The following is a 12,047-nucleotide window of genomic DNA, read 5'->3' as shown; positions in this document are numbered from 1 at the left end:
TCGGGGCCTGTGCCTCCTAGACAGGCCCGCCAGCCCTTACCTGATGGGAGGCAGCCGCGAAACGGATCCAGCCGTCATCCAGGGACACGACAAACGCTCCTCTCTGAAGCTGCACGCTCACCTGGCCTCCCCCGAACAAGACCAGCGGGTACACGGACACCATGCTGCAGTCTCGGATGAACACCCGACTGGTTCTGATCTTTTCGTGGTACACCAGGTAGGGGCTGTCAAAGTGTCTGACCTGGAACAGAAAACCTCAGATGTGGACACCGGCAACCGAAGGGGAACCCCACCCATTCCACAGATGTAAGCACCGCCTGGCCATCTGGGGCTCCCCAGATTGTCTCCGGCCCGAACCTTCCCCCTGAGGCCGGACTTGTACAGCGACTGCCCTCTTGACGTCTCCCTCTGGACGTCTAACGAGCATCTCAGACTTAGGTTCAAAAGGAATTCTTGATTTTCGCACTCCTTTCCAGCAGCATCCCCTCCAGCTCAGTAAATGATGTACCCCTCCTCGGCTGCTCACGTCCCAGACTGAGAAGCCTTCGACGGCTCTTTCCCCTCACTCCATCGAAATGGTCACTAAGTCCTGTCGCTTTTCAAAATACATAATGAAACGACATATTCTCACCACCGGTACGGCTCAAACCATCATCAACTCGCACAGCCCACTGCCAGGGCTTTCTAAGTGCTCGCTGGGTTTCTGCTTCGCATCTTCACGGTCTCTTTCCCACCCGGCAGCCACCATGATCTTTCAAAAACGACACCCGCCAGTGACTTCCCAAGAATAAAATCCCAAATCCGTACCATAGCCTACAAGGTCCCACACAACCTGACCTGTGCCTGCTTGTCTTAAAACACGTGCTGCTCTTGCACTGATTTCCTCTGCTGGAATGTTCTTCCCTGACCACTCTGGGCAAAATGGCCCCTCCCCTATCACTCCTAAAATCTCTTACTCTGTCCTATTTCTTTTTTTTTAATTCTTTTTTTAACATTTATTTATGTTTTGAGAGACAGAGAGAGACAGGGCACGAGCAGGGGAGGTGCAGAGAGAGAGGGAGACACAGAATCCGAAGCAGGCTCCAGGCTCTGAGCTGTCAGCACAGAGCCCGACTCGGGGCTCAAACTCACCAACCGTGAGATCATGACCTGAGCCAAAGTCGGTCGCTTAACTGACTGAGCCACCCAGGCGCCTCACAATTTCTATTGTTCTATTTCTCTTGATAGCATTTGTTACTAAGATGAGATGACTTGTTTCTTGCCTGTCTTCCTCAGCAGAGCATAAGCTCCCCGAGGGCAGAGACCCAGTCTGTCTAGTTCACCTGCCCACAACAGGGCCTGGAAAAGAGAAGGCACTGGTAAGTACCAAAGGACGCACTGCATGAATGTCATGATGAACTCAGAAGAGGGGTGGCCCCAACTCAGTCCTCTGGCCCCTAGGTACGTATGCAGCTGACAGCCAGAGGACCTCCGGGTCCTCCAATTCTTCTGGGCTCTCGGAGATACTTTTCATGCTTTGCGGACACGTTACTCAGTAGTTCCAGGGGGCCGAGCAGCCCGAACACTTCAAACTCTCTTCCCCCATCCCCTGTCCCCTGTCCCCCCCCCCCCCCAGAGCTTTACTGAGCATCTGCTTTGGGCCGGGTGCCAGGCTAGCCAATGAGGACATAGAAATGAATACACGTCCTGTCTTTAGGAATTTCACAATTCCATGAAGACGTACCATGAACCGTAAAATAATGGGATAAACGCAACAGTGGACAAAATGCACACCTCGTGCTGGTGGGACAGAGGAGCAACTTCGAGGGGGAGGGACCCCGGGGAGGTGGTTTTTAATGGAAGCTCCGAGGACAGGTAGGAGCCTGCTGAGAATGGGACTGTCATCCCAGGCTCCGAGGGAGTGCGTCGTACATCATGGCACACAGAGTGACGGAGGGAGGAGTGACAGGGGACATGGTAAAGAGGGGCAGGCGTGAAGGGTCGGATGAGAGTGTATGGGAGCCTCCATATAAGAAGAGTTTTAAGCAAGGGGATGATATGACCAAACGGAGGTTTTGTAAAGTTAATTGTGGCAGCAGTACTGTAAAAGGTGGGAGAGAAAGGACCAGAAGTCAGATCGTTACAGCACTCCAGGCAAGAGGCGGATGGTGGGCTTTGAACTGAGGCAGGGAGGTGGGGAGAGGACGCGCAGGCACATCTGGGAGTGTCGACAGGCGGAACTGCTGCCCGGCGCCCAGATGGACTGGAGTGAGGCGAAGAGTGGCAGGGTCTCTGTGCGCGGGGGGCCTCCGGCTGGGAAGGTGCTATTTGCCCAGGACAGGCGAGAGAGGAGAGAGGAGAGAAGTGGGAGACAAGGAGCCTGAGCTGACTGGCAGGCGTCCGGCTGGGGCTTCCAGCAGGAGGGCTCAGGACAAGCCCAGGCACAGGGAGAGCAAGCTGGGGGCTCTGTGACAGCTCCAGGTGGCAGTTTGGAACCGCAGGGTCATGCTCTGCGGGTTCGGGAAGAGTAAGTGCTCCGCAGTGAGACAATGAGGACGAGGGACAGAGCGCCATTTCAGAGCAAAGGAGAGAAACCAGCAAAAGGGGTATCGGGCGGTGATGGGAGAGAGAGAAGAAAGTGGTATTTCAGGAGCAAAAACACATCAAAGATGGTTTCAAGAGGACGGGAGGTTAGCAGGGTCGAATACTACACTAGAGTCAAGGGGGAGGAGGACCAGGGAGGGGGTGGACCCCGAGGAGGTCACACGTCACTTCTGGGGCTGGGACAGTGTGTTGGCAGCAGGCAGGAGGGGGTGCAAAGTGAGGGAGCGCCGGCAGCAAGTGCCCGTCACTCCCTCCCTGGTCAGGCGCGGATTTAGGGATGCGATTAGATCCTGACTGCTTAAGTCACCGCTGCAAAGACGCAAGCTTATGCTTGAAAGCAGGCTTGAGCGGTTTTTTTTTTTTTGTATCCAGTAGAATTTTCGTCAAATGGAAATAGTCTTTCCAAACACAGTCCAATTTCCAGTCTGTTCACGCTTTCTCAACCTTCCCCCAGTCAGTGGTGCTGCTGGGGACAGCAGGTGATGGGATGAGGTCTGCTGACTAGAAGGGGCTGTGTTGCTCCCCTGAGACTTGCCCTATGCAAACGTGAGTGGACCCGCCATTCCGACCTGATAGTTCACCGAGGAAGGGTGAATGTGCACATATCCATCGTTCTTGGTGACAAACTTCAGCTCCTCTGATTTTGGTTGCATTCTGACAGCTCCGGTACTGGTCTTGTGAAATTTCCCTTCTGGGCTTTTCACCTAAACAACAGGTATTCACAAAAAATATATATATATAACATATATATATTTCCATTGAAAAACGAGCAGACAATGTGTCAGACGTTCATTGCAGATGTCAACTGAGCATTTAACAAAACGTTAAATGAAAAACAATTTAGTACTCTCACAAATTCAGTCTTTCTAAGTTTGACAAGGGCTGGATAATTAAAACTCAGGTAAAAGTCCGACAGCACATACAGGTAGGGTTTTCCAGAAAGCTAGCCACAAGTGGTCCCATGGCAAAGCACTGACTTGTTTGATTTTGTTCCTACCTAACCGTAGTGCAGAGTAGAGACCGTAAGGAAAACTGTAGTAGAATCAAGTTTCTACCCAACATAAAAGGCTAGTTATGTACACGTTGCCTGAAAGGATAACGTTTATGTCCATTTAAATTTCTAGTATGTCAGAAGGATTCAAAACAAGCACCTCATTTTATACAATAAATGTGTTCTTGAACAATGTTATCTTAACAAATTTGGATAACTGAAGCACTGGAAATGTATACAAAGTTTAAAAGGCTCTGTGTGTGTGTGTGTGTGTGTGTGTGTGTGTATGTATCTCTTTTTTTTTTTTTTTTTTTTTTTAAAGTTTATTTATTTTTGGGACAGAGAGAGACAGAGCATGAACGGGGGAGGGACAGAGAGAGAGGGAGACACAGAATCGGAAACAGGCTCCAGGTTCCGAGCCATCAGTCCAGAGCCTGACGCGGGGCTCGAACTCACGGACCGCGAGATCGTGACCTGGCTGAAGTCGGACGCTTAACCGACTGCGCCACCCAGGCGCCCCTGTATGTATCTCTTTAAGGTGATTAATGTGTATGTCTTAACTTAAGTCCCTTGGCTACGAATCAAAGAAGTGGGAGGACCCAGGAAAAATGTTTTGTTACCTGCACTACATTTGGATAAAGAGCAGCACACAGCATTGCTGATATCAGCTTGGGGTTCTCAGCATTTGAGTTTGCCTAGGAGAGAAAGACAGCATTGATCTTATAAGTAATGTGGCCACTTCTGTTTGTACCCTGGAACTTATCATCACATTTCACTTGCTTCCTATCTTAAAACAAAACAAAACAAACCAAAAATACCTCATTTCTATCCTTGTGCTGGAAAAACTCTTCCTAAGTAAAAAACAAGGTAAAGTAAAAAACCATATGCACATAGGGTCCACTCCAAGAAGCCCACGGTTAACTCTGGGTCTCTGCAAAGCAATTACAAAGCCAGTGCTCCTAAGGATCCGTGGAGACAGACTCTGGTTCAGGAGATGGTCATAAACTGCAGAAAGTACTAACTGCACTGAGAACAGCGGGGCATCAGGTTCGTCTTGAAGAAGTATTCTTCCTGTGGTCACAGAAAAAACTATCCTTGGTTGGAAAAAGGCTGGTGTGATTTAAGAAGACATTACTGAAACACGTTTCACCTCTTATGGGCTTATCAAGAACCAGTGTGAAAATTTAAAAACAAAAATAGCAGCAACAGGAGACCTGGGTGGCCCAGTCGGTTGAGTATCCGACTTCGGCTCAGGTTTGTGGGTTCGAGCCTAGCATCAGGCTCACTGCTGTCAGTATGGAGCTCGCTTCAGATCCTCTGTCCCCCCCTCCCCCCGCCCCTCCCTTGCTCTCGCTCTCTCCCTCAAAAATAAATTAGAAAACATGTTAAAAAAATAGCAACAATTAACAACAACAAAAAAAACCCTTTTGTTTTTTGGAGTGTTTACCTGACACTTATTGTGGAAAGAAAACCAAGAATGTCACTAAGCCCACTGCTCCTAGTGCTTAAGTGAATAAGACCTACCAATGTTCCTGTGCTGATTAAAGAGAAATAACAGCACTAACTACACATTCTTTACCTCTTCGCCTGTGGCGTCCAAGATACCGTCTCCTGCTTGGGCCCTTTTCTCAATTTCCCTTGCTCTGAGTCCCTCCTTTACAAAGCCGATGTCTGATAACAGTTCAGTGAATTGTCGTTTGAGGCTGGCCATTTCCTGAAAGAAGTGGGAAAAAATATTCAAGCACAGGCATCAGCAAATCAAAGGTAAGTGCAGGGTCTTTGCTTCAGTGGCTAGTAATGAGGCTCATCTGGGTTCACCAAATAGGTACGAAGATTATCTTGTCTGGTCATTTCCAGAAGGGCAGTTTTCACTTAGGCAAATTGGCAGAGAGAGTGAAAAGAGTTACACAGACATTCACCAACTTCATAAAACCCAAGGATCATTTATTTGACTTAGTCACATTTATAAAAACACATTCATTGGATCTGGGGTAGGTCTGACTTCCTGGAAATTCTCAGGACAGCAAAAAATGTAGTTTACTTTGTTTGTAGTTTACTTTGACCCCGGCTCAAGGTGCCGTGACATCATCTGCTTTTTCCAACTTGCATTTCTGCTCAGATCCTCGTAGCTCCTTACCGGAGCCTAGAGTGTGCTCTCTCAATGTGTGCAGGACACCCAGCTCACTTACCCAGCTTACTTAGAAAGTAAGTAATAGAACTTACTTTCTATTACCTTGTGATGTCTCTGGCTCACATCTCTTCCTAGGAATAAGGATATTATTAAGTGGTTTAGATTTAGATGTCCCCCTGTGTAACTGAGCACAAGTGTGAGAAAGAAAAGAACAGACCTCTTTTTCTTCTGGCTTCTGTTCAAGCATAGGCTATGTATCAGATGATGGGGAAGAGGTTAGAACTGTCAAAGGAACTGAGAGCTAAGCACTATCTTGTCTCCTGATGACAGTTCAAGTATTTTCTTGGAATATCTCAAGTACGCATGGATAATACGGCAAAATAGAGCTAGGACTTCTCTATCATGACAAGGTTTTAATTGCTAATCTTTTTTTTTTTTTTTAATGTGTGTTTTTGAACGAGAGACAGAGCATGAGTGGGGGAGGGGCAGAGAGGGATACAAGGAATCCGAAGCAGGCTCCAGGCTCTGAGCTGTCAGCATACAGCCCGATGTGGGGCTCTAACTCATGAACCATAAGATCATGACCTGAGCCTAAATCGGACGCTCAACTGACTGAGCCACCCAGGCACCCCCCCCCCCTTTTTTGATAGTCTTAATCTTAATGTCTTTAGTGAGAAGAGGGAACTCTGATGAGCATCCTGAAGAAAATGAATAAATAAATTTAGTAAGAAATGTAATTTTTTTTATGTTTATTTTTGAGAGGGAGAGAGAGAGTGGGTGAGGGGTAGAGAAGGAAGGAGACACAGAATCCGAACCAGGCTCCAGGCCCTGAGCTGTCAGCACAGAGCTGGATGTGGGGCTCAAACTCACAAACTATGAGACCATGACCTGAGCCGAAGTCGGACGCTTAACCTACTGAGCCACCCAGGCGCCCCGTAAGAGGTGTAATTTAAAGGAAGTATCACTTTACACTTAAATGTTAATGACTTGAAGAAAGATCTATTACTGCACCTCACATATAACACACCCTTCAGACCAGTGGTTCTCAACGCCAGCTGCATACTATCACCTGGGGTGCCCAACAGACATCAACAGATGCTTAGGCTCTACCCACAGAGATCCAGGTGTAACTGGCCTGGGGTGAACCTGAGTGTGTTTACTTATTTACTTTATGAATCTATTGTGATTGACAATGACTGCTTTTGATGAACTTAGAATGTATCTAGAGCTTTTCTCCTCTCCTGATGCCTCACCTCCAGGCAGAGAATGGAGGCAAACAGTGGGATGCTCCTGAGGTCTCTTACTTCATTGTAAATAACCAAATTCACTCACTCACGCATTTCTTCAGTGAATCTTTCCTGAGCGCCAGCTATGTGTTAAGCAAAGTTCTGGTGCTGGGAATACGGTAAGGTCTCTGCTCTGACGGACCTTGTAGGGTAGAGAGATAAATATCCAGGCAGTGGTAAGTACTAAGGACATAAATTTTGTGTTCTACTCCAAGACGTCTTTTAATATGAAAATAAACTCCTTCCCCTTGAAGGAAAAATAAGATACAAACAGAGAGGGAGGCAAACCATAAGAGACTCTTAAATACAGAGAACAGACTGAGGGTTGATGGGGGTGGGGGGTCGGGGAGGTAGGGGGAAGATGGGTGATGGGCATTGAGGAGGGCACTTGTTGGGACAAGCACTGGGTGTTGGATGTAAGTGATGAATCATGGGATTCTACTCCTGAAGCCAAGACTATACTGTATGTTAGCTAACTTAACAACAACAACAAAAAAGTCCTTCCCCTTCCCAGCCTCAAAATCTTTGAGTAAAACAGATGCTTTGCAAAGATGTGTACCAGCATTAGTCTGGCTTCGCAAACCACTTTGGAAAGGGGCCTACAACACTGTCACAACAGAAGACAGAACCCTCTCTACTATTACAAGATAATAAACTTTCTCTTTCTTGTGCACTCGTTATTGACATCGTAGCCTCTGACGGTCATAAGAAAAATTAAAATCCAGTTCAGTATTCGTTGTCTGGTTTTGAGGAGAAGGTGAAGAGTTTGGGATGCTCACTGTCCACTTTGAGAACATCATGAAAGCTATGGTCCCTCTCTCCAGAATAAAGCACATATGTACAAGCATATACTTTTGTGCACAATTTCAGGGGTTTATGGACACAGGTTAAGAATGCCTGGTATAAGGGCGCCTGGGTGGCTCAGTCGGTTAAGAGTCTGACTGGCTCGGGTCATAATCTTGCGGTTCATGAGTTGGAGCCTGCTGACAGTGCAGAGCCTGCTTCAAATCCTCTCCCTCTCTCTCTCAAAAATAAATAAACATTTAAAAAAAAAAAAAAAGAAAGAAACACAAATTCACTGAAAAGAAGTAAAATGGGTCAATTGGACGGTTCAGCACAGAGGGCCTCATGTGAGAGGATGTGAAATAGGAGTGTGTTTTACACAGCTTTTAAAGCCAAGCGTATTCCAGAAATAACACTTTCAATGTCAAGGGAGGACAAATAAGACAAAGTTACAACACCCTCTGGTGTGCCCCTGCAATAAAACGAACGTAAACAAACTGCCACAGAAACAACTCACCTGAAGAACTCTTCCGGACAGGAAGTTCTGTCTGCAGTAATTGTAACTTGCACGCATGCCTTCTTTCGTACTTAGCTGCCATCCCTAAGTTTTGAAGAAAATATAAGTGAACTTACTTTTGCTGCCAATTGTGGTAAAATACCTCAGCTATGAGGTTAGATACTTACCTTATATGCTCGCAGAAGGGCCAGATAATCACTGTTGGCAAATGCAAATTCTAGCTTTTTCTGGTTAGCTTCCTCTTTTTTATCCCAGGGAGACACCTAAATGAGGAAAACCAAGTTTGAAGGGCACATTTACCTGAGGTTTCTTTTCTATGTTTCTTTTTTAAATAATCACTGCCTTTTATTTTATTTTTTAAGTTTATTTATTCTGTGAGAGAGAGAGAGAGAGAGAGAGAGAGAAAGCACATACAAGGGAGTGAGGGGCAGAGAGAGAGGGAGAGAGAGAGAATCCCAAGCAGGCTCTGCACTGTCAGCACAGAGCCTGATGCGGGGCTCAGTCTCACCAACCATGAGATCATGACCTGAGCGGAAACCAAGTGTTGGATGCTTAACTGACTGAGCCACCCAGGCGGCTCAAGATTTTATTTTCAAATAATCTCTACACCCAACAGAGGACTCAAATTTACAACCCCTAGATCAGAAGTCGTATGCTTTTCCTGACTGAGCCACCCAGGCGCCCCTACCTGAGGTTTCTAATGGCACTTTCCCATGGCTGAAGCCAGGTGCCTTGGGAAGTGTTTTGTGCGGATCACAAAGTAGACAGTGAGTGGCTGATTAAAGGCCAAGTGTGGTGGTAACTGGCAAGCTAATAGTCCTATTGCCCTTGAGTCTCTCTGCCCATGCAAACCAAGCTCTGGCGGGTCTTTTAGTTCCTTGTGCCAAGATGTCATGTCATCAAAGAGCCACTCGTTCTAAAAGCCAGATCTAAACTCTAACATTCTGTTTGTTTTGGGGCGCCTGGGTGGCTCAGTCACTTAAACGTCTGACTGTTGATTTCATCTCAGGTCATGATCTCACGGTTCATGAGATTGAGCCCCACGCAGAGCCTGCTTGGGATTCTCTCTCTCTCTCTCTCTCTCTCTCTCTCTCTCTCTCTCTGTTCTGCCTGTGTGTGCTCTGTCTCTCTCTCAAAACAAACTTAAAAAAAAATTGTTAACTCTGTGGTATCTTTATTTTACAATTTCTTATTCGCTCATCTTTTATGCTTGAGTCTCCCCTACTTCCATACCCATAACTAATGTTTTTTTTGCTATAGACTAATACCTCTTATGAATATAGATGTAAAAATTCCTACTAAAATGATAAAAAGAACAAGGCTACAAGACTCACATTTTTAAATTTCAAAATAGAATAATCAAGATAGTGTGGTACCAGCATAAGGACAGACATTCTACTCAATGGAATAGAATTGACAGTCCAGAAATAAACCCATATATCTATGGTCAACTAATTATTTATTTATTTATTTATTTATTTATTTTTTAATTTTTTTTTTCAACGTTTATTTATTTTTGGGACAGAGAGAGACAGAGCATGAACGGGGGAGGGGCAGAGAAAGAGGGAGACACAGAATCGGAAACAGGCTCCAGGCTCTGAGCCATCAGCCCAGAGCCCGACGCGGGGCTCGAACTCACGGACCGCGAGATCGTGACCTGGCTGAAGTCGGACGCTTAACCGACTGCGCCACCCAGGTGCCCCTATTTATTTATTTATAGTAATCTCTACACCCAACATGGGGCTCGAATTCATGACTGTGAGATCGAGAGTCACACACTCTCCCGAATCAGTCAAGTGCGCCCCAGTGGTCAACTGATTTTTGACAAGAATGCCAAGACCATTCAATGGTGAAAGAATAGTCTTTTTCAACAAATGGAACTGGGACAACTGTATAGTCATATGCAAAAGAATGAAGTTGGGCTCTTACCGCATGCCGTATACAAAATTGACCAAAGACCAGGGCGCCTGGGTGGCCTAGTCGGTTAAGCGTCCGACTTTGGCTCAGGTAATGATTGCATGCTTCATAAGTTCGAGCCCCGCAATGAACTCTGTGCTGACAGCTTGGAGCCTGGAGCCTGCTTCAGATTCTGTGTTTCCCTCCCCTGCGCTCTCTCTCTCTCTCTCTGCCCTTCCCTCACTTGCACTCTTTCTCTCAAAAATAAATAAACACTTAAAAAAAAAATAGACCAAAGACTATAATGTAAGAGCTAAAACTATAATACTCTTAGAAAAAAATGTAGGGATAAATGGGATAAATCTTCATGACTTTGGATCTGGAAATGGATTTTTTTTTTTTTTTTTTTTTTTTTAGTGTAGTTGACACACAATGTTACATTAGTTTCAGGTATACAACACAGTGATTTGACAAGTCATAATTGATACATTATGCTACGCTCACCACAAGTATACCTACCATCTGTCACTAGACAATGCTATTACAGTGTCATTGACTATATTCCTTATGCCTTGCCTTTTAATCCCATGACTTACTCATTCTGTAAGTGGAAGCCAGTAACTTCCATTCCCCTTCAGCCATTTTGGCAATGGATTCTTTAACTATGGCAGTGGAAGCTTGAGGAACAAAAAACTGGGTAAATTGGACTTCATCAAAGTTAAAACCTTTTGGGTTTCAAAGGACATATCAAGAAAGTAAGAAAGGTAACCCACAGAATGGGAGAAAATATCTGTAGATCATATGTCTGATAAGAGACCTGTATCCAAAATGTATAAAGAACTCTTATGAATCAGTAATAAAAAGATGAATAACCCAATTTAAAAATGGGCAAAAGGGGGCGCCTGGGTGGCTCAGTCGGTTAAGCATCTGACTTTGGCTCAGGTCATGATCTCGCGGTCCGTGAGTTCGAGCCCCGCGTCGGGTTCTGTGCTGACAGCTCAGAGCCTGGAGCGTGTTTCGGATTCTGTGTCTCCCTCTCTCTCTGACCCTGCCCCATTCATGCTCTGTCTCTCCCTGTCTCAAAAATAAATAAACATTAAAAAACAACAACAACAACAACAAAAAATGGGCAAAGGATCTACACAGACATTTCTTGAAAGAAGATATACAAATGGCAAATAAGCAAATGAAAAAATGTTCTCTATCATTAGCTATTGGGGAAATACAAATCGAAACCACAAATTTACACCCCCTAGGATGATTAAAATAAAAATGTTAGATAATAACAACTGTTGGTGAAGATGTGGAAAAATTGCAACCTTGATAAAATGCTGGTGGAATGTAATATGCAGCTACTCTGGAAAAAAAGTCTGGAAGTTCCTCGAAGAGTTACCATATTTGATCAAGTAACTTCCCTCTGAATACCCAAGACAAATGAAAACATATCTCTACATAAAAATGTGTACATGAATGTTTACAGGCAAAGGTGGAAACAATCCCAAGTGTCCATCAGTGCTGGACAGATAAAATGAGGTATGTCCATTCACAGGAGTATTGTTTGGTAAAGGAATGAAGACTGATTCATGCTATAACATAGATGTACCTTAAAAGCATTATGCTAAGTGAAGAAGCCAATCACAAAAGAACATACATTATATTATTTTACTAATACAAAATGTCTAGAGGAGGTCCATCTGTAAAGGCAGAAAGCAAACTGGTGGGTGCCTAGGGCTGCAGTGGATGAGGGTTTTGAGGGGAAAGAGGGAGTGACTGCTGAGGGGTTTCTTTATGAGGTACTAAAAATGTTCTAAAACTGACAATGGCGAGGACTGCATAATATTAAAAACTTCTGAATGTACA

General features: G+C 45.2%; 1 protein-coding gene across 4 annotated transcripts in view; it reads right to left on the bottom strand.

The window, feature by feature from the left end:
* The window catches only part of DHX57 (DExH-box helicase 57), a 55,454-nt gene that overhangs the window by 2,448 nt on the left and 40,959 nt on the right, over positions 1–12,047 (bottom strand). For all 4 annotated transcript variants that reach the window (XM_045447076.1, XM_045447079.1, XM_045447077.1 and 1 more), the window contains exons 18-23: positions 8,459–8,554; positions 8,292–8,375; positions 5,154–5,288; positions 4,195–4,269; positions 3,153–3,287; positions 41–241 (exon numbers count right to left, since the gene is read on the bottom strand). In XM_045447076.1, coding sequence (XP_045303032.1) covers positions 41–241; positions 3,153–3,287; positions 4,195–4,269; positions 5,154–5,288; positions 8,292–8,375; positions 8,459–8,554 — 726 coding nt within the window. The remainder of the gene's footprint in view (positions 1–40; positions 242–3,152; positions 3,288–4,194; positions 4,270–5,153; positions 5,289–8,291; positions 8,376–8,458; positions 8,555–12,047) is intronic.

Source organism: Leopardus geoffroyi, chromosome A3, assembly GCF_018350155.1.
Source record: "Leopardus geoffroyi isolate Oge1 chromosome A3, O.geoffroyi_Oge1_pat1.0, whole genome shotgun sequence".
NCBI lineage: Eukaryota > Metazoa > Chordata > Mammalia > Carnivora > Felidae > Leopardus > Leopardus geoffroyi.
The sequence above is the reverse complement of the archived record's forward strand: the minus strand, read 5'-3'. Positions and strand labels throughout refer to the sequence as shown.